The sequence below is a fragment of the Tachypleus tridentatus genome, chromosome 2, assembly GCF_004210375.1.
Source record: "Tachypleus tridentatus isolate NWPU-2018 chromosome 2, ASM421037v1, whole genome shotgun sequence".
Lineage (NCBI taxonomy): Eukaryota > Metazoa > Arthropoda > Merostomata > Xiphosura > Limulidae > Tachypleus > Tachypleus tridentatus.
Genome location: NC_134826.1, coordinates 118,864,739 through 118,884,991, shown reverse-complemented (window position 1 = coordinate 118,884,991; position 20,253 = coordinate 118,864,739). Strand labels below are relative to the sequence as shown.

The window sequence follows — 20,253 nt, the reverse complement described above, 5'->3', positions numbered from 1 at the left end:
TGTAAACATTCTATTTATTTTATTCCACACTATCTGAACAAAAACACCCTTATAAAGGAGGGGATAAACCTTTTTAAGCTCTCTTTGAAGTCGTAAGTGGGGAATTTTTAATCAGTGTACAAAAATAACCTCTTTCAATCTCTGTGTTACCAATTATTCAAAACTGACTTTAACTTTGAAGTGGTAGTTGCTTAATTGCATTAAAAGCAAGCTTCATTGTTTTACTTCCTCGTTACGACTTGCAAGTTGAAACATTTGGATGAGGACCTTCCCACTTCTCTCCTGTATAGAGATAGAGGAAAGATGAACTGTTGTAATTATACTCTATGTACACCAAACTTGATTTTGAATAATATATTTCACTATCTGAACTTTTGTAAAGAATCATATGTTAGAATGACCATAAACAAAGATAATGGTAGCTTCTTAAAGGTAATAACAAAGCCCCCCCCCCTCTCTATTACTACATTAAACTTTATCTAAATACTGCTATTGATAACCTGCTTGTAAATGCAGGTTTAAGTTCTCATGGTTTTATTAAAGCCATTTCTTTTAAAAGCTAAGTCTCTTAATACTACAGACCAACGATATTGGTATCAAAACTTGCCTATGACATGAGCAAGAGGCTCCATCCGATCACAACCAAAAAATACTTCGGTTTTTTCTCTAATGTGGGCAACAATTGTTGGAGCTCCAAAAGCCTATGAGAAATCCAATATTTGGATTAGTGGGTTTTTTCACACTGGATCATAACATAATTCATCTTAACAGAGGTAGGAATGTGCTGTTAATGTCTTCTGTATCTTTCATCAAACTGTGCATTGTGCTTTGATAACATTTTGGGATCAGTTGGAGATCTCGTTATTTTATCTTTTGCTGTCAATGTAAACTCTACCATTTTTTTTTTTTTGGGGGGGTATAAAGCTTTTTAAATTTTAATTGCCGCTACAACGTTGGTAGGCAACTGATACCAAAAACTAACTGCACTGTCAGGAGGGAACTACTTTAGTTAAAGATGATTCCTACCCTACCACCATTTAGAAATGATTCTCCTATTATTCTTTCCTTTTTAAATACAAAAATTGATGATTCATCAATCCCATTAATTTCATTACAAGCCTAACTACTTAAGGTAGATTCCCCCCTCTCCAACTCTGTTCCCTTTTGAGTGGAGAGGGGGGGGATCTGTCTTCAACCCTTCCATCCAAGGAACCTTTCTAATAACCCTACGTTTTCCCCGTGATAAGGAGCCAAAGAGTAGCCACAATATTCAAAGTGTTTCTTAACCAATGGCCTGTGTAATGTAATTATAACCTTGTTTACATTACAACCTTTTAAAATCCCGAGGAACAGCATGTTACTTTAGTGTGACTCTTCCTCTAAGATCCCTTTCTTTCATACCATTTTAAGGTTATTCCCATCCAACTTATAATAACCAACATATAATAAATGCAACTAAATTATCTAAACTCTCTTGTAAATTGGCAACCTCCTTTGCAGGGCTAACAACACCCAAGACCTGCATGTCATCTGTGAGTTTACATAGCTTGTTGACTATTCCTTCATCTCAGTCATTGATGCAAAAGTTCTACAAGTGAGTGCATATGTACCCACCTGTGACATTTAATCTAGGCTGGACTGACCTCCAACCTCTGTGATGACTTATCTTTCTCCCCCCCCCCATCCAAATCTAGTTTTTGTTTCAATAGAAGCCTTCTTTGTGCTGTCTTATCAAATGTTTCCTGCATATCCATGTGTAACATTTTGGAAGATGTGTAAGGTATGAATTTTATCCTGTGTGAAACCATGTGGACTATCTAATAAAATTCTTAAACTTTATTAAAAAACTTTTGTAAAGCATTGTTTAAGAGAATTTTGAAAACTTTTCCTACAACTGACCTAAGGCTGGTATGTGTGTGTGTGTGAGAGAGATTAGTGGGACAGTTTGTAATCATTTCTCTTAAAGGGTTGCATTATTAAACTTCTAAGTTTCTGCTACCTGCCAATTATTCAAGGACTAACTACAAAGAGAGTAATAAGTGGCTCCCATATCCAATCTTTAAAAAAGACAAAAATGTCTGCAACATCATCTACCCCAGGAACCTTTATTTTTAAATTTTCCAAGTTTTTCAGCAACCAATTTAAAACAAATGTAGTCATTTGCATTTGATCTTGTTTATATTTGTGAAGTATTCACCATCATCAAATAGCTTGCCATCCTACTTCCATTCTAACATTTTGTTTACCCTTCACGTGCTTAAATAAATCCTTACTGTTAACTATTACGTTTTCAGCCAACCTTTCTGTTCTAATTTTCTGTTACACCAATGGGGAGACAGGAAAGATAAACCATTCACTTCAATTGAAATGGTTTCTTTTAAGTAATGAATAACTCCATTAAGTGCCACTGAAAAACCATCCATTGCAGCTGTATCTACAACAAAAATTCTTTTTTGAGTAGAACAAAAAGTATGTGATGTTAGAAACCAAAATTAGTATGCTTAAATATCTCCTTTTCAACAAACTTAGGTAATTTTATTTATTAAAGCTTACATGTACAAAAGCATTAGACTTACTCCATGTTGTAAAGCTTTTTTAGTGAACTCTGTAAGCCTGTCTTTGGTTTCCTGTGCAGCAATACGAGCTAACGAATCTCGAAGAATGCCATTGGTTAGTCCTGCTTCTTTGCCAGCCTATACAAAATGTGAAAAATGAAAATGTTATACCCAGATTTCATTTTTGCACAAAGAATCTGTAATCAGTGAACTTAATTTTCAGGGAAACCAAAGAGAACAAAATAATAATTTCACCTCTTACCTGTTCAAAACTTTCAAGTTTAGTTATATCTTGATGCTGAAAGGAAAGACAGTAACATTCAGTCACCTGATGCATATCTACAACTTTTTGTAGCTTACGTGGGGGTACAAAGAATATTTGTGGTAGAAATGAAAGACAATTAAATGGCTTAATACAGATCAATGTATACATACTTGTCTCTCATGAATTCAACAGCAAGATCTGTGTAAGCATATCCAAATATTTGAGGAATGTTTAATAAAAGTTCAATTCCAAATGTGTGAATAAGCAAAGGGAATGTATTTGACAAGCTACTAAAAGCTGGGCAATTTAAAGGAACTTGTTAATTGTCAAGCTATTTAATAAACTACAGTCAACTAATTGCTTATTCACACTGAAACTTTAATATGCAAAGTACTAATAATTGAATAAGAAAAACTGCTTTTAGTTAGCTAATTAGTTTGTGAGTCATATAATGTAACTTCATTAAGCTGAACAATCTTGAATTACTTAATGAGAGATCATAATGGTAATATTGTGATTACTTGGACAGAGTAACAAAATGCACATTTTGATTAATTAATTATTTATGTGACATTAACTGGTTACCTCCACCAGCTACTAATATTTTATTAGACCACATGCAAATATGCATGTCAAATGCTCTGTAAAACTAAGTTTATATTTCAATATTTTAATGGAATAACTATTATACATACATACATACATACATTTATGTATACATTTATATGGAACTCCAAAGTTAATGCAATCATGCAGCTGCAGAACATTGTATGCAAGTTACAGGATCCAGGACAACATGTCATATCCATGATTACTGACTCTTGCTTCGAAACAAACTTGTTTTATAAATATTCAAGACGTTTTTGAAAAAATGTTTCAATTGTGGGCAGTTGCTCTTTACATGAACTGAATCGTAATGTCTTCTTGTGTTTTCCAATCACGTTTCAAAAAAATAATCGTTAGTCTCTTGTATCCTACTGCAAATTTATGTTTGACGATTGTTTTATTCAAAGAGAACCATTTCTTTCTAATGAGACATCAATTTCGTGCAACAATATGTAATTTCTCATTTTGAAAAATACAAGTTATGATTACCAAATCACCTACCTAATTATATTGTCATTTTTAAACAAACTTTCAAGAAGCCTTCAACAAAAGCAATAACAAATAAAAAGGCATTATTTAAAAACAAAACAATTTGAGTGAGACATTGTCCGAATCTCTAATTTATATGGAACTGCATCAACAAAGATGAGTATGGAAGTTCAGTAAAGTCAGATTTAGGTATTATCCAGTTTATAATTCTTGAATTCTGTGCTTCTTGTTGCTTAGAAAGTGATGCCTGCTATTTGGACTTGTTAATGGTCTCTCACAAGTGTCTGTTGTTATGTCTTAAAACTTAAATTGTACTGTTTCAAAGGGTTGTATAATTTTAAATTTTGCCACATAATTGATATCATCTTAACCTTTCTGCTTCATAAAAATCAAAACACTAATTCAATATGTGTAATCTCTGGTGAAAAAATGTTTTCAGCATATTTGTAAGTGATTTTATAATATTTCACAAAGTGGAACAATGTCTGAGATGTACAGAATTTTGATCAATATAGAAATGTGTTACTGTGATCCAAAAAACTAACTTTGTAGCAGTGGGGGAAAAGAGGGAAGAACCATTTTGGAAACTGTTGACAACAGCATCAAAAAATGCCTAAAACAAAGCAAGCACAGAGTACAAAACAAATGGTTGTGTGGAGGTCAAGTGTAGTTTTCAGAAACCAGTTCTTTTTAATTAGCCGGATGTACTTTTACTTTCACATTTTATTTGTCTCAAGTGTTTGATTTCATACTGTATCTTCAACTATAATCAATTATTATGCATTGCCCTTTTGACAAACCATTTGGAATACTCTTGTCCACAAGACTCTAGACAGGTTTTCAGTAAACTCTGGATTCTTCATGTCCACAGCTGTAAGAAATCGCTGAGCAGAGAGTGATCCTTTTTTAAACATCACATCAAATATATCCTGAAATGTAATATTGTTACATTTGTAAGCAAGAACAGTTTGTTTCACAGAGTTAAGTGATATATGCTAAGTTACATACATATTGTTATAAAATAGTTGGTTGCTAATAAGAACAGTTTTTTGTATGCTACTGTAAGCTGGAAAGTATGTGTCTTTGATGTAAATCCTATCATGTACTTTCTAAAACAAATACATCAAAGTTAACAATAAATCAACTTAGCTAGAAAGAATCTGAATTTGAAAATGAAAAAGAAACTAAAAAAATAATGACCAGAACTGAAGGTCATATAAGATCTCATGCACTTTGGAAAACAAATTACTTTCTGAAATGTTTCTCTAGAGTACCTTAAAGAATATTAATATAATCCACAAGCTTCAGGCACAAGAGAATTACTTATATACCACTCAGAGTTGATATTAAAACATGAATATGATAGAAATAGTTAAAACACAAAATAATATCCTAAAAGACATAACTATTTTTAATAATTTCTTTATTACACTTACCAGTGTTTATATTACCAAACATTAGTAACATTAACAAGTGATATTACATATAAATATGGAAATTATCAAAGTCTTTTTATTTCTAAAACATACTTCTGGCAGATATATTGGAACTTTGTAGAATTCTCGTAGTCTGCTAAGATCTGCTATCATGTAACTTGCTTTGTTAGGAACCATTGCAGGGGGATGGTTTCCTGATAAAAATATAATGCATAAAAAGAAGTATGATGAAAAATGTATTAACCACATATATTTCATACATAACTATACATTTACATTTAGAATGTTCCAAAAACTAACAAAATACATGTGGAAGAGTTAAAACATCTATTTCATGTTGACTTTCATTTACTTCCTTATGAATGGTTCAGTTTACTTCATCTGTTTGAATGTATGAATACATTATTGGGAAATAACCATTCTCATCATTTCGTGACAGGTAGTGACTCTTTGCAGTTGGCACATGTTATTTTGCTGAAGAATCATGATTGTTGTTGTTTTACAACCTTCAAGCTTCTAACAATATATACATTAGTTCTAACAGCACTTAAACCTTTTTATTGTCCACTAATGTTTTGCCACATACATTATGTTCCTAGTTCCTCTCTCTAGTGTTTATGTACTTTTCAATATTATTACACGTTTGAAAACAGTTCTGGGATATTATGAAGATTTTATCATAATTTGAAGAAAAAAAGGAAAATTAAAAGTTCAGATGAAATGGTTTGATAGTACACTTATAGTATCATATGTACTAAAGGAAATAACTAAAAATACCAAACTGGCTTGTGATACAGAAACAGCTTGCATATAAATAACTTAAATTCTTCAAGACCCACCAGTTTCTTTCATAATTCCTCCAAGAAAAAATGGCTTCAATGAAAGGGTTACATTCCACCTGGTCTTGTACCTACACAATGTCTGATTGAAAATATAATTGTTTTTATAAGTGTAACAAGAATTATGAAAATATCTACTTAAGTTTTAATTCATTCATCTCATGACATTAGATTTAGAACTATTTGTCTTTAACTTAGCTGTACTTAAAATTATATTACAAAAAAAAAACAATATGCAACAGGTATTGAGAAAGAAATAATTTGAAAACCTTGAAACACATAAAATAACAAAAATTATGCAAATAAGAACAACTTTCCTTTTTATGCAATTTGTTCGTTTTACTTGACCAATGTAAGCTAGTAAAGCTAAAACGATAGAAATAATATTTGTGGAAATTTATTAATTTTGGTTTGTATACAACTGTCACCTCATCAGATGAAGGTTGGATGAACGACGCTCAAAACTGCATATATAACATATCTATACCACTGTTGCGGGTGTTAGTTTTACATGTAGTTTGTGTGAATGTTTTTACAAGATTATGTTTTAAATACTATTTATTTTAGATCTTCAGCGGAATAAATACACCGGTACCTTGAATCGTTCCTGTGTTGGTAACGTACCATCTCTAATAGTAATACTAGTACACGTTGAAATGTAACACCTCGAATGTAATATATTTGCAAGAAAGACTGGGTTCAAAAAAAGAGATAAAAGTACGCATAAAGTGTACCTCAAAAGCTATCCATGAATATGGTGAAATCACATCATAAAATAGCTCAATTAATACCGGTCTCGTCATTGTGACTGTAATGTCGAATGTAGGTCTCAGAAGGATCAAAGGTCTGTATTCCAAAAATGTGGCGGCAGTACAATGTTCATAATTTATAGACCCACGTATCGAAAGATGTTTTATGGTACATATTTATACCACGATGGCAAAAGTAAAGTTGTTGTAAAATAACAATATTTCAAATTAATTACCGATTTGTTATTGAAGAAATTACGACATTGTTTAAAATACAAAATTTACTTCACTAACCAAAAAAAAACAAAAAAACATACATACGTACACACACACTGTATGTTGTGTTACAATTACGATTGATATTGTTATTAACAGTTTTGGCCCGGCATGGTCAGGAGGTTAGGGCGCTCGACTCGTAATCTGAAGGTCGCTGGTTAGAATCCCCATCACACCAAACATGTTCGTCCTCATGTATCTTTGCGCGAAATTCAAAACAAAGGAACAAAAACAGTAGAAAATGTTCTCAATTTTAAAGCTACTAGTTAAAGGACGTGGTTTCACAGTAACAACGAGACTTTCAAACCAAGTGTATTTAAACACGTCGTCTCTTCTTGAACAAATGTTTTATTCTATGTGATGGAATCATTTTTCTGAAGACAGAGAAGCTACTGAAACCCAGCAAAAATATCACAAACTCACCTCTACCACATTCAACATTGAAACTGATAACACTGATTCGGACGTTAATTCTATTTCTAACAGTTGTTCAACTACAGATCCGCCAACTCATGTAGCTTTCACATACTCACTAAACACCTTTTCGATATCACGAAGCGACAATTCACTCGCGCTGACAAAGGTATTGAAATTAAAATCGCAGGTGGGAGGAAGAAGATCAGACATGGGAGAATTCAAGGGAAGCCTAACTTTTCATGGAAATAATCACGATTAGTCAAAGTTACATGCCCGAGACAACTAGGTCTTAGAAAAACTAAAACATCATCATGAAAGAATCAGATAAAAGTAAAGATTTAGTAATTATGAGCAAGAAACATTTGTGAACAAAAAATATTTGACCTTCTTAATTAAAGAAGAAATTAAATTTCAAATACTTAACAACTACCCCACTAAAAACTAAAAAGATTATTTATGAACTTACAAAATAATTAATCTACCTTTTGAAGCTCGAGGACGCTTTGGTATCTTAACGTTACTATTAAGTGACGTTGTTTCAAAAAAACATGCATAAATATTAGAGCATGAACACTTGAGACTCTATTACCCACTGAGTTGGAGATACAGTTTTTTGTGAAAACGAAAATATCCATTGTTAAGGGTGAAACGTAAGATTTCTCTGTCAGTGTCTTCTGTCAACCTCTACATCTCAAAATGTTTGTGATTCGCTGTGATTTCACGTAATGTATTAAAGCCATTATCCGCTTGCATAGATGAGTAAATAGTTATGACATTCAATATAAATAAGTATTGTTGTGTTGACCACTAATTGAGGCGCATCTTTCAATTGCGATAGAAGGTCTTGTGTTTTATTTAAATGGTCTGTCAGGTAATTCGGTAACGGCACTAAAATTGTATACATAAACCAAGACAGAATTTCAGTGGCACTGCCATATGCTGAGACCACAATTCTTACTGGTAAACCGTATAATTCTGGTAATGCGGCTAAGCTTCTAATGGTAGATTAATTATTTTGTAAGTTCATAAATAATCTCTTTAGTTTTAAGTGGGGTCGTTGTTGAGTATTTGAAATTTATTTTCTTCTTTAATTAAGATGGTCAAATATTTTTTGTTCATGAATGTTTCTTGCTAATAACTACTAAATATTTTCTTTTATCCGATTCTTTCATGATAATGTTTTAGTTTTTCTAAGGCCTAATTATATCGAGCATGTTACCTTGGCTTAGCTTGATGATTTCTATGAAGAGTTAAGCTTCGCTTGAATTTTCCTATGGCTAATCTTCTTTGTCACACCCGCCATTTTCATTTAAATATATTTTGTTCTGAAATCTTTAGTGATATTATTTACGTCTGATTGAATGTTCATCAGCCAAGCGTTAGTTAGTTTAGTTAGTTATCACCATTAGATTCCATCTAGGAACATCGGGCCGCAATCGCTTGCGGATTCTTCAACAAGTATTTAAGTGAGTAGGTTGTTAGCCCACTGCACCGAGCCGTCCCTAATTTAGCAGTGTAAGTCTAGAGGGAAGACAGCTAGTCATCACCATCCACCGCCAACTCTTGGGCTACTCTTGTACCAACGAATAGTGGGATTGACCGTCACATTATAACGGCCCCACGGCTGGGAGGGCGAGCATGTTTGGCGCGACCCTCGGATTACGAGTCGCACGCCTTACGCGCTTGACCATGCCAGGCCAGCCAAACGTAGTAACTGGGAAACTTTTCTTGAGAAACATTTAAAATTATTTAGTTCTTAGGTGTTTGTTTTCCATTACAAATAGCATGTTTTTTTAAGCATTCAAAATGGAAGAAAAAAATCAAAACAATTTTTTTCTGCTATTTCTTATTTCCCTTTAAAGTATCTGCTAATTTTAAATGGTTCCGAATACCTTTAGTGACAATCTTGTAGCGACGTCTCTTCATCAGAAAACCAGTTTCAGCTGTTGTTTTAGTGAGTTTTAAAATATTTTCTTATAGGAAAGCCACATCGATCTATTTGCAGAGTCCACCAAGGGGAATCGAATCTCCGATTTTAACGCTGTAAATCCGCAGACTCTGTGAGCTTGAGATTTATGGCTAACGTAGTGCCTATATTATTAGTTTCTTTATTTAATTTTTATCCAGTCTTTCACTCTGTAACCTCCATAGAACTTTTGTTTACTAGAAGTAGCAATTAATTATTTCAACAAAAACTTTACTACTTTATTTGACAAAAGCACGTTTTAAATTCGAATAGAATTTATTATCTAAGCCATATGAAGCTTTCTTCTGTCAGTTTCGGTTTTGTGTTTTAATGAACGCACCTGAAAAAAGCTGTATACCGAAATGTTGAATGTTTAGTTAAATGAAAACTACATTTTGGTATTATAAGCTTGTTTATTTATATTATTAAGAAACAGAAATATTCAACAATTTCACAGATTTCTAAGTAAAATTAACTAATGAATCATGTTCTTGTAAAACCAAGTTATTAAGACCTATTTGATGAAAATATCCAGTGAGATACAAAAAAGACCCTTCAACAAATGTTTTCAAACTATTGGAGGACACTACAGCGTCACGGCGTCAGCTTTGGTCGGGCCACATATCTTTTGGTTTATATCTCAGAACGGCTGGTATGGGTTTGTTTAACATCACATCAAAGTCGATTCGTTTTCTGAGAGTTTCCCTCACTGACAAGGTCTTCATACAAATTGTGTTGGATTATATAAGTGATAATGACGATTTGAATGTGTAGTGCAAGAAATTAGTAGACATGCACAACCTTTTTGTAAGTTCTCCCTGATGAACTGATTCTACATGGTTTAGATAAGAAATAGAGCTGACATAGCCTGCTGCTTAGAACGATCTAAGACAATTTGATAGTCAATCCCACTTTTCGTTGCTAAAAGCTAGTTTTAGAATCAGTCACTTCAAAATTAGGAACTGTTATTTGGTTGTTGTTATTTGCAAAACTACACAATGCTAACCTTGGTATCGAAACCCATTTTTTAGCGTAGTAAATCTATATATTTGTCCCTGAGCCTCTGAGGGCATTGCGGATAGCCAGTGCAGATAACCCTCAAGTAACTTCGTGCGAAATTAAACGAAATATAAACACGCAATACCAGATTTTCTTTAGTGTTAGTATTGTTTTTTATTATTTTCTAAGCACAAAAATATACAATAAACTAGTTGTGCAGCACTCACTGCAAAAGTATTTTAGCTACCAGTGGGCAGAAATAGCTAGATTTACTGGTATTATAAAATATATATTGTTATTGTAATGAAAGTAATGCATAATTTTATTTTCATAAATGTAATTGTGATTTGATTTACAAACTCATTCCCTTCTTTTCATACCCCCCTAAAAAAAGACAAAATCAGTCATGGAACACTTCAGAGTGATATATATCTAAATGTATATATTATTTATTCACTAATATTTTATTTGACACCCTTGTCAACGTATACATATATGTTACGCAACAACTAGAAAAATGGAATGTTGTAGGTGATGTAAATATCGATAATCTGAAGTCTTTTAGTTTCAAGTGTTCATTAAATAAAATTTTAAGTGAAATTAAAATATCGTTATCTTTTGATTAAAACAGGAAAAGTTGGAGCATGTTTGGTATGACGTGGAATAGAACCTGTCACCCTCGGAGTGCCTTAACCACTTGGCCATGGCTTGGACCGTAAAGAGTATCTCGTTACAATATTACTAGTGTGCTAAATATTATTAAATGTAATCATATTTTAATTGCGAGAATAAACTACTTTCAAAGGTTGAAAACTTAATTAAGTTATTATGTAGTAAAGTTAAAATTAAAAAATAAGTATGCATATATTTTATAGGAAGAGTTTACTTGATTGTAGTTTATTGTTTGCTTTGTCGAAAATTGAAAATTCTTTTGAAAAACTGAACGCTTATATTCTTGTATAATATGAGTTCACCGACGTCATTAAAACACGTTTATGTTTGTTTGTTTTTAGAATTATCCCACAAAACTATATATCTTATCGCTAAAGAGAGAAAATGTTACCAACAAAGTCAAATGCCAACTCTTGGGTTATTATTATCTGACCGAATACTACTGTAACTGGACTGTCAGGTTTTAAAGAGCACCCACAACCCTAAAATACGGAGTAGGTTTTGTGAAAAGGGGAAAGCGATCCTTCAGATTCACAACCCTAGCATACTAACAATCAGACTATATCTGTCAGTTATAAGAAAATCATAAGTTATTTTACTTTACCAACTAACTGTTTGAATTTAATAAGTTTTGTAATTTAATGTATGTAATATGTTGGACTCATAATGAGTAACGATTTTTCACGGTCTCAAATAAATCCATCCTTTAAAAAACTTGCTGTTAAAAACTTTTTTTTCGGTGGTGCGTTGTTATTTCCCTGGATCAACTATTTTTATTATTCAAATATACAATCGCTAGGCGATTAATAAATCTGTGAATATTGTATTGAAGTTTTATTGTCACTTCACATATACTTTCGTGAAGTACTTATGCGGTCTCCTATATTTTCAAGAATACTTCATCCCAGAGCTGTTTTGTTTTATTACGATGCTTCGTGGAAACTTCATGTTGCTCGAAAGGTGTAAGCAATGAATAAAACAAATGTGATATAATGAATGGCTACTGTAACTGATTTACTATTACATATTTGTTTTAATATCTATGTTTTGTTTCAGTTTAACATATGTTTTGAAATGCATGTAACGTATATTGTTAGGTTTGTTTGTTTCTCAATTAAACACTAAGCTACACGATGGGATATCTGTGTTCTGCTCACCATGGGTATCAAAACCCGATTTATAGTAGTGTAAGTGCGCAGACATACCACTGTGCCACTGGGGGGCATATTGTTAGGCATGTATTGCTAAAGTCCCTCCTATTCTCTAGATTAGATTATTATCGAGCATAAAAATCAACAATATACAATGTATCTAAAACACTTGTGGTTGCCAATATTATTGTCAAATAAATTTTCAAGAATCTCGCCTAATAAGTATAAAACATAGCTACCGAAGTACGTGGAGAAATAGTTTTAAAACACTCTTGGCCTGTTACAATCAGAATACTATAAACTTCGGAAGCTATACTTGTGATAAACGCTTATTAATCGGAAAACTATAGATATTTTATCAGGAACGTTTACAGATTTCGAACATTACAAATCGTTCAACTTCAGAGAATTAACTTCGGTCATTAGTATTAATACGACGACACTGGATACCTATCTTAGTCCTGTGAAAAATAAGTCTGTAAACCGCGTTAGACCACATAAGAATAGAGCTAGCAAGCATTCCAATTAAGTAAAGTGAATCTGTGTATCAACATTGAAATTAAATCGCTAGTCGTGGACCTGGAGCGTCGATAAAATATTCAGTTCCAGATCAGTTAGAAGACTGAATATTGTTTGTGAGTTTGTAAAAGTTTTGTATATGAAATCATCATTTATAATTATTATTTGTAATAATTATTATTATAAATTGTATTGTTGTGTGTATGTTAAAATATATTTGTATTAACAAAGAAAATTGTGTGTATCAAGTTGTGTTGGAAAATATTATAAATTTAATACATATCGACATGTAATTAAATTATAAGTTAAAATTACCGGCTATTTGAAATCATAATATGTTAACATACATAAAATAATAAATCGGAGATTCGTTCGAGATAAATTATAATACGTATCACAACAGCCCCTTCAAGAGGCTCATAGGTAATTGAGAGGTCTAACAACGCTGCCCCCCGCTAGTACAGCGGTATGTCTCCGGATTTACAACGCTAAAATCAGGGGGTCGATTCCCTTCGTTGGGCTGAGCAGATAACCCTATGTGGCTTTGCTATAAGAAAAACACACACTCACAACGCTAAAAACTAGTTTTCAGTGGTGAGCGCAGTGTGGATAGCTCATAGTGTAGATTTACACTTAATAACAACAAAAAAAAAAAAAAACACAAGTCCCGTTCTTCTAAGATGCAATAGCCTTTGAGTAGCTTTGAGCGAAATTCAAAACCAAAAATCTTTTGAGATGAAATATTCAGTGCTGAATTTTTCTGTTGGACAGCAACAAAATCCAAGTCCATCTACTATCATCATCTTTTGAAGTATCTGAGTGAGAGAACAGCCAACTGGGTAATCCAATAAAAAAAATTACAGTGGAAATTCAACCCACTGAGGAGTACAGGATTCCTATGAAAATCACTTCTAAAGGATAAGAAAGGACGGAACCTTTTTCAGTGGATTCACTCAACCATCCGTCTGAAAGAATCTCCCTAACAGTTAGGACAGCAAGCGACAACAAGTCATTCAATCTGTATGCAGTACGCCTCGAAAGAAAAACTACCATAAATATTTGGTGAATGGTCATTGTTAATTATTGCATATATTCATTTACTACATTGATTAGCAGTAAAACTGTAAAAGTAATATTATCTGTATGTTATTCATAGTAATATTAGTAAGCAAATCTCTGTTGAAATGAAAACGTTTCTTTGAATTTAGGGCTACAACTGTGTATAATATATAAAAGCACCCTGCAGTACACATTAAGAAAGAAATACTTTTTTCTGTTGTTACGTTAATACACACGGCCTAATTTTCATCAGATAATTAAAAAAAAGCATTCCAACGAAAAAACAATCCGAAAAATATATCAGGTGATATTTATATAATGCATTTAAATTCAGGGGCAGTTATATATGGGTCTTCTTTCTGTTAAGGTTTCAGGGATAAAATACATTGTAATCGCTGCACTCAACCAATGAATTACACATCACTCAAAAGCATTGTACAACAAAAGTGAAAAACCTTGTTTGTTACAACATAAAATGTTACTAAAATATTATATTATACATAAGAAGTATTCTCCGTACAATTATATCAAGCAAAACAAAAGCCAAAAAAACATGAAATATTCTCTTCTGCTTTCAGGTTGTTTTGCCCTCCGTTCTCCTGTCACTTCAGCAGTCACGAACAGTAACAAAAGTTAAAATTTACAGGTATTATTGAAGTTATTTATTTTGATTTCAATACTAGAGAGACGTGTTAACAATACAAATTTGTATCACAGCTCTCCAGTTTAATAATTATCGAGATGAAACTACAAATGTAAAATAAACTTGATTATTTATATAATTTTATAAACAAAATAGAAATATAGTGGCCATAAAATTAATAACTTCCAATGATGTGTATAAAGGTAAGCTGTAATTTTTTTGCTGTTTGAAAGTGCTCTATCAAGCCATTAAGTAAAGTTTAGGTATGTACGTAATGAACTTAATATTAAGGCCGAGTAATCATATCCGAATCCGAACTGTCGAGCATCAGGTCAAACAGGAGTTTCTCACTCTTACTTTTGCCATAAGCGTATAGGTTTTTTTTGTTGTTTTTTTCAGGTGCCTCAGATATTTTTATCTTTTACGACTTTAAATATATCAAACAAGTATGTAAGCAACATATACATACACATAGATACAGGATACCTGCGTAACATATTTAAAAAAATAAGCACATTCAAATGAAAAATAATCATGATGTCTCTTTCTACCGTTTTCATCGCCGATGAAATCACATATCTAAAAGCTTAGGCGACTCCCTCTCTGTACATTTTTCACACATCAAATAAATACCAGAATTAAATATGAATTGATATAAAGATGACTCCTTATGTTTATACTCAGACTTACTGCATATTCAGGAATTATTGTAAATAGACTTATAAGGTGAATACTTTAAAATCTATGGTCGTAGACTGATTAGTTTACGAATATATGCCACATGGACCATTGACGGCCATTATGCGCACACGCATTACACAGAGAACGTCACTTATGCGCAAACGCATGGTATAACAAAATAATTTTTGTAAAAGCTGTGAGTCACGTATTTTTATTGGTAGGATCGTTGACTTTATGTGTCGAGAACGTTCAATTCCATTACATAAGAATGAGAAGGGACACTTATATATGAGGTGCATGGATTTTTGTCAGACACAAATGTTAATATGTTATTAATGTAATATCATTTATCAACTGATAAAGACAATGTTTCCCAACAGAATAATTTGGATACCGTTATGGCGGCGAGAGAAAGTGGCCAATCAGCAAGGACCTTAGTAAACGAATGTTGACGACGGTATTACCTCTTCTTATTCCAGTTTAGCGTGAGTCGAGTTCTATAGAGCTTTGTTGAATTTGTAGTTTATGCTGTTGGTAAGATATTTTAATGATTGATACATATTCATTTGAAATTTCCTTTTGGTTTAATATCTTAATAATTACTGATTAAATTCGTATAATCGAACTTGTTAATGTTTTATCGTCGTTGTCAGCAATTTTGTCACGTGATCAAGCATGGCGAAAATGGCGGCTTCTGAAGTTTTTCAAGATGGATAGTTTTAGAGCAAATCAGGTGTCAGAAGTAAACATCACGTAACATCGTGCAGATTAAAGTAATTAGGTTTTAATTTGTAAGCTTTTAAACTACTAAGTATGTCTGGAAGAGGAAGAAGAGGACGTGGGAGACCACCCAAAAGTGTTAGTCTTTCAAGACGAACGCAGAAAAAGCCAAGATATTTATATGCAGGGTCAGGCGGTCCAAATTCGCGCCTTTCAATTTCAGACCGAACGGATGAAAACAGTTCGTCTGGAATCCACGTGCGTTATAAAAGTCGTTTACGTGAAAAAGCTGCTGAAAGAAGTCATAACTTTTTGAAGACTGTAATGGATGATGATTATGATGGTGAATCAGATTTTGGTATGTTGTCTAGTGAAAGTGAATACGAAAAAGATGAAATAGAAGCTTGTGAATCAGATGAATCATATGAATCTGACAATCAAAGTGTACTCTCACAAAGTAGTTTTAGTACAATTTCTAGTACACCAGTTAAACGAAAGTGGGTACGCAGACCTCGAAGTCCAGTTTTTCTTCAAGAACGTGAAAAACCACCTCTGGAACTTCCAAAATCATCTGAAGATTTGTTACTTCCAAATGAATATTTGATGTCAGGTTTGGGTGTGTATGAAGTTTTACGACATTTTAGGAATATCTTGCGCCTTACAGGTTTTCGATTTGAAGACTTTTGTGCAGCTTTAATGTCAGATGAACAAAGTGCACTAATATCAGACATTCACATCATGCTTTTGAAGGCAATTTTACGTGAAGAAGAAGCAACAAGCACAATGTTCGGACCTCAGGACCAACGAGATAGTATGAACATTCATTTCTATATAATTGATGGTATGACATGGCCAGAGGTTCTTCGAATATATCTCCAAAGTGACGAAGAATATAGATGTGTGCTTGATATCTTTCAAAATTGTGAGTATCCTTTTACCAGTGTTTCTAACAAACTTAGAGTTCTGCAGTTTTTGTGTGACCAGTTTCTAACAACATATCAAGCAAAAGAAGAAATTACGAGTGAGGGATTGATTAGACATGATGATCACTGTAGAGTTTGTCATAAACTTGGTGATCTTTTGTGTTGTGAGAACTGTCCTGCTGTATATCATCTTGCCTGTATTGACCCCCCATTAGAAGAAGTTCCATCAGAAGATTGGGTGTGTGACATTTGCAAAAGTAATGAGGTAAGTTGTTTTTTTTTGCAATTTGACATGGAAGTAAAAACAAAATATATTCTGTAATTTACAGCATGGTGTTTAAACAATTAAAGTTAATAATACATTTCTAGAATTCTCATCCATTAAATGTCAAGTGTTCTAAATTTCCTAGTTCTCTGTTTGTAGAAACCAATTTAAAAAATGTTGTCTTATTACCTAAAATTGAGAACTCTTCAAACAATATTACCATGTTCTTGTCAAATCAAATTAAAATGTTTATTTCTTAGTAAATAAATTTAAATAATCAAGATACTGATAAATTTAAAAAAAGTAATTTTTAGCTGGAAAGGGAACATGGTTGTGTTGGAATATTTTCAAAGAAAAAAGTCTGAATAATTGACAAAGCTGTTGGAGGCTGTAAGTTATTGATGCTGAATAGCAAAATGAGAGTTATCAAAAGTGTTGAGCCTTTTCAAGATGCCATTGTATTGTTAGTTTGAAGAGGTGACTTAATAATTGTCCTACCTTTGATTGTAACAAATACAGTATCATTAATATTAGGAACAGAAAGTTAAAGTTAGAAAATATCCTCTTAAAAAGTTTCAATAAGTTTAAGATGTGTGAAATTTCTGGCCTGAAAAGTGCATTCTAAAATACTAAAAAAAAGTGTAAGAATAAAACATTTTAATCATGTACCAGATAAAATGGTACTATTACCTTTATAAGTAATATATGCCACTTAACAATTAGTTGGATTTGTAAAGTTTGACATTGAATTATAGTAGTAAATAGTATTTAGTTCATTATATGATCTTCTATCATATTAATTTTGTGGTGATGCAATTCTGAGATACATGATAAAAAAAATGGTTGTTGATTGAGTTGAATTGTCATTAGTCTTTCAGGTAATGGACTTGGATTGGATATAAAATCTCCCACATTGTAGATCAGTTTCCCTCTTAAAGGAAACAGATATTCTTTCACAGGTGTTTTGAATTTATGTATATGAATGTGATATAGCTAACAACAAATATGAAGCATTATTTTTAACAAAAGTAAATTATATTTATTCTCTATGAATTCTTTACTCTAGATTGTCTGAGCTGGTAGTACCATGAAACTTTTTATTTAATTTTTACACATTTTTAACTTGAAATATCCATTGTAGACTAATTAAGGGAAATAAGAAAAATAATATTTTAGAGTGAATGTGTTTTTAATCACTCATTGGACAAAAATAATTATTTCATGCTAAAACTCCATTGAAGCTTAATGTAGCATTTGATTGCAACCTTGTTATAAAAGTAACAAATAAAAAAAATCATTAATATAAAAATGTAGTTTTATGTAGGTGTTTTCAGATAAGCTACTAATTAAATATAATGTAGAATATAGAATGTATGATCATATTAAACATTAGTTATTGTAATGTACAATCTTGTACTATAACAAAATACTTAATTTGTTGACACGTTAGTTAAGAACATTAAGCTAATAAACAAAGTAAGTGATTGTAACATAACTAATTTGCTGACAATTGGATACTGGGAATAACTGATTCTAATGAAAATGTTTGTGTTTTTGCACTCTTCCAGAAGTTGATTATTTTGTAGTAAAGATATTAATATTGTAGAGAATGCTCCAAGTTAGGCCTGATAAGTCTGGGAAAATGCATGTTAATCTTGTTCTTGAGTTTGAAATTCCTGTAATGATGGATGTTTTCAATGCACCTTTGTGCATCCATAAAGGTTTTACCGATAATCACACTTTTGTTTTTCTTTCCACATAAAAAACAAGTCCTTTACAAATACACAGTTTTACCCTCTGTATTATTTATTAACTCATTTCCTAAATTTGTGTCCATTTGTCAGACTATGAGGGTGCATTTGCATTAGTAGTACATCATGTAACCATTTTATGACATTTTAATATTATCAGCAATTATAGAAATATTAAACATATGGTATTCATTTCTAAACGTAACCTTTGTTTTTTATTTTTCTCAATAAAATTATTTATTAATGAGAATTATGTTCTTACCACTAACTTTTATAAATTTAATAATTCCAGTACTAGGCCTGGTAATGGTTAAATCTGACATCAATATCATTTTTAATACTAATGGTCTTAGTTTTTTTATTTTTTTTATTCTATCTCTGTTTTTAAAGTTCATGTATGGTTAATTGTAATTTGTGTTTTTTTCTTGTGAAACCCTGCTTGACAATGAAAATACCATAAACTACATTAATGAATGATAAATGCTATGTTAGTTGATAATGTAGGATTCATCATGTCAAGACAGTGTAAATGATAGCTATGAAGTAGATCACACCAACCTCAGACTTCCTCAAACTGTTGGTAACCATAACAAAAAAATTATTTGCTTTACTTGTGTGTGTATATATATTTCATTTGTATATTTTCATGTAGTCAGTCACCACGCATGTATTTTTTAAAGTTAGTGTCTTATTGCAACTTCCAGCAGGAGTTGGCAATATAATCTGTCCAGTCTACCATTGCCTTCAACAAATCAAAATAAATTGGCCCTTGTTTAAAACCACTAATTAGCAATCAATGATATTTTAAATTTTGATATTAGTACTCAAAAGTGATAAGATTATTAGAATTTCAAAGGAAAGTAGGTTATTTGGTGAGATTTATTCATATATTATTGTGTGATTTTAGTTGCATAGATCATATGCATGAGGTATTAAGATTTGAATTAATGTTGATCACTTTTTATATGTATTATGTTTTTGTGTGTTTGTCTGTCATCTCATAAACATATCCAGTGTCCAGAGCATTTTTAGTGGATATAACATCCTATCTGAAATTGAATTTGCAGCTGAAAGGACACTGTCAATTAGTAAACGTATTTTAATGTATTGTAACATTTGAGATGAAGCTTCAACTTTCGGGATGCCAGCTTGAATATTAGAACTTCGTGCACTTTCCTACACTGTTGAGAAATAAATCCACTGACACTTCAAAATGTGTTGCCATTATATATGAACTTAGAATTCAGTTCTCTTAATGTTTTGCAGACATTT

General features: G+C 32.0%; 2 protein-coding genes across 8 annotated transcripts in view; one reads left to right on the top strand and one right to left on the bottom strand.

Moving 5' to 3' along the window:
• Positions 1–5: 5 nt before the first annotated feature.
• On the bottom strand, positions 6–7,114 carry LOC143244933 (glutathione S-transferase kappa 1-like). 3 transcript variants are annotated; one of them, XM_076490508.1, is made up of 8 exons: positions 6,925–7,107; positions 6,191–6,272; positions 5,445–5,545; positions 4,716–4,844; positions 2,818–2,853; positions 2,577–2,693; positions 608–701; positions 6–282 (listed from the first exon to the last, which is right to left on the bottom strand). In XM_076490508.1, the coding sequence occupies exons 1-8, from the start codon at positions 6,991–6,993 to the stop codon at positions 233–235; spliced, it is 678 nt and encodes a 225-aa protein (XP_076346623.1). In that variant the 5' UTR covers positions 6,994–7,107; the 3' UTR covers positions 6–232. The 3 variants fall into 3 exon arrangements, with proteins under 3 accessions (XP_076346623.1, XP_076346624.1, XP_076346625.1); XM_076490509.1 differs by lacking the exon at positions 2,818–2,853 and having other exon boundaries at positions 6,925–7,114; XM_076490510.1 differs by lacking the exon at positions 608–701 and having other exon boundaries at positions 6,925–7,113.
• A 5,876-nt stretch (positions 7,115–12,990) lies between these two features.
• The window catches only part of E(bx) (nucleosome-remodeling factor subunit NURF301 E(bx)), a 93,524-nt gene continuing 86,261 nt past the window's right edge, over positions 12,991–20,253 (top strand). For 4 of the 5 annotated variants that reach the window (XR_013025390.1, XM_076490506.1, XM_076490504.1 and 1 more), the window contains exon 1: positions 15,509–17,230. Coding sequence is in view for 4 of the 5 variants with exons in the window: in XM_076490506.1 (XP_076346621.1) it covers positions 16,136–17,230 (1,095 nt within the window). In the remaining variant the exon portion in view is untranslated. Of the gene's footprint in view, positions 13,056–14,576; positions 14,645–15,508; positions 17,231–20,253 lie in introns of those variants that run through there. The other variant, XM_076490505.1, reaches the window with a different exon arrangement.

Bases quoted from the DNA above. Each gene is read 5' to 3' on its own strand.
- LOC143244933 (XM_076490508.1), bottom strand. From the start codon at position 6,993: ATGACGAGACCGGTATTAATTGAGCTATTTTATGATGTGATTTCACCA. The intron at 4,845-5,444 runs GTATGTTTTAGA...ATTACATTTCAG, and splicing joins TTCCAATATATCTGCCAGAA to GATATATTTGATGTGATGTT. The intron at 2,854-4,715 runs GTTTGTCAAAAG...CTTTCCTTTCAG, and splicing joins GGACAAGAGTATTCCAAATG to CATCAAGATATAACTAAACT.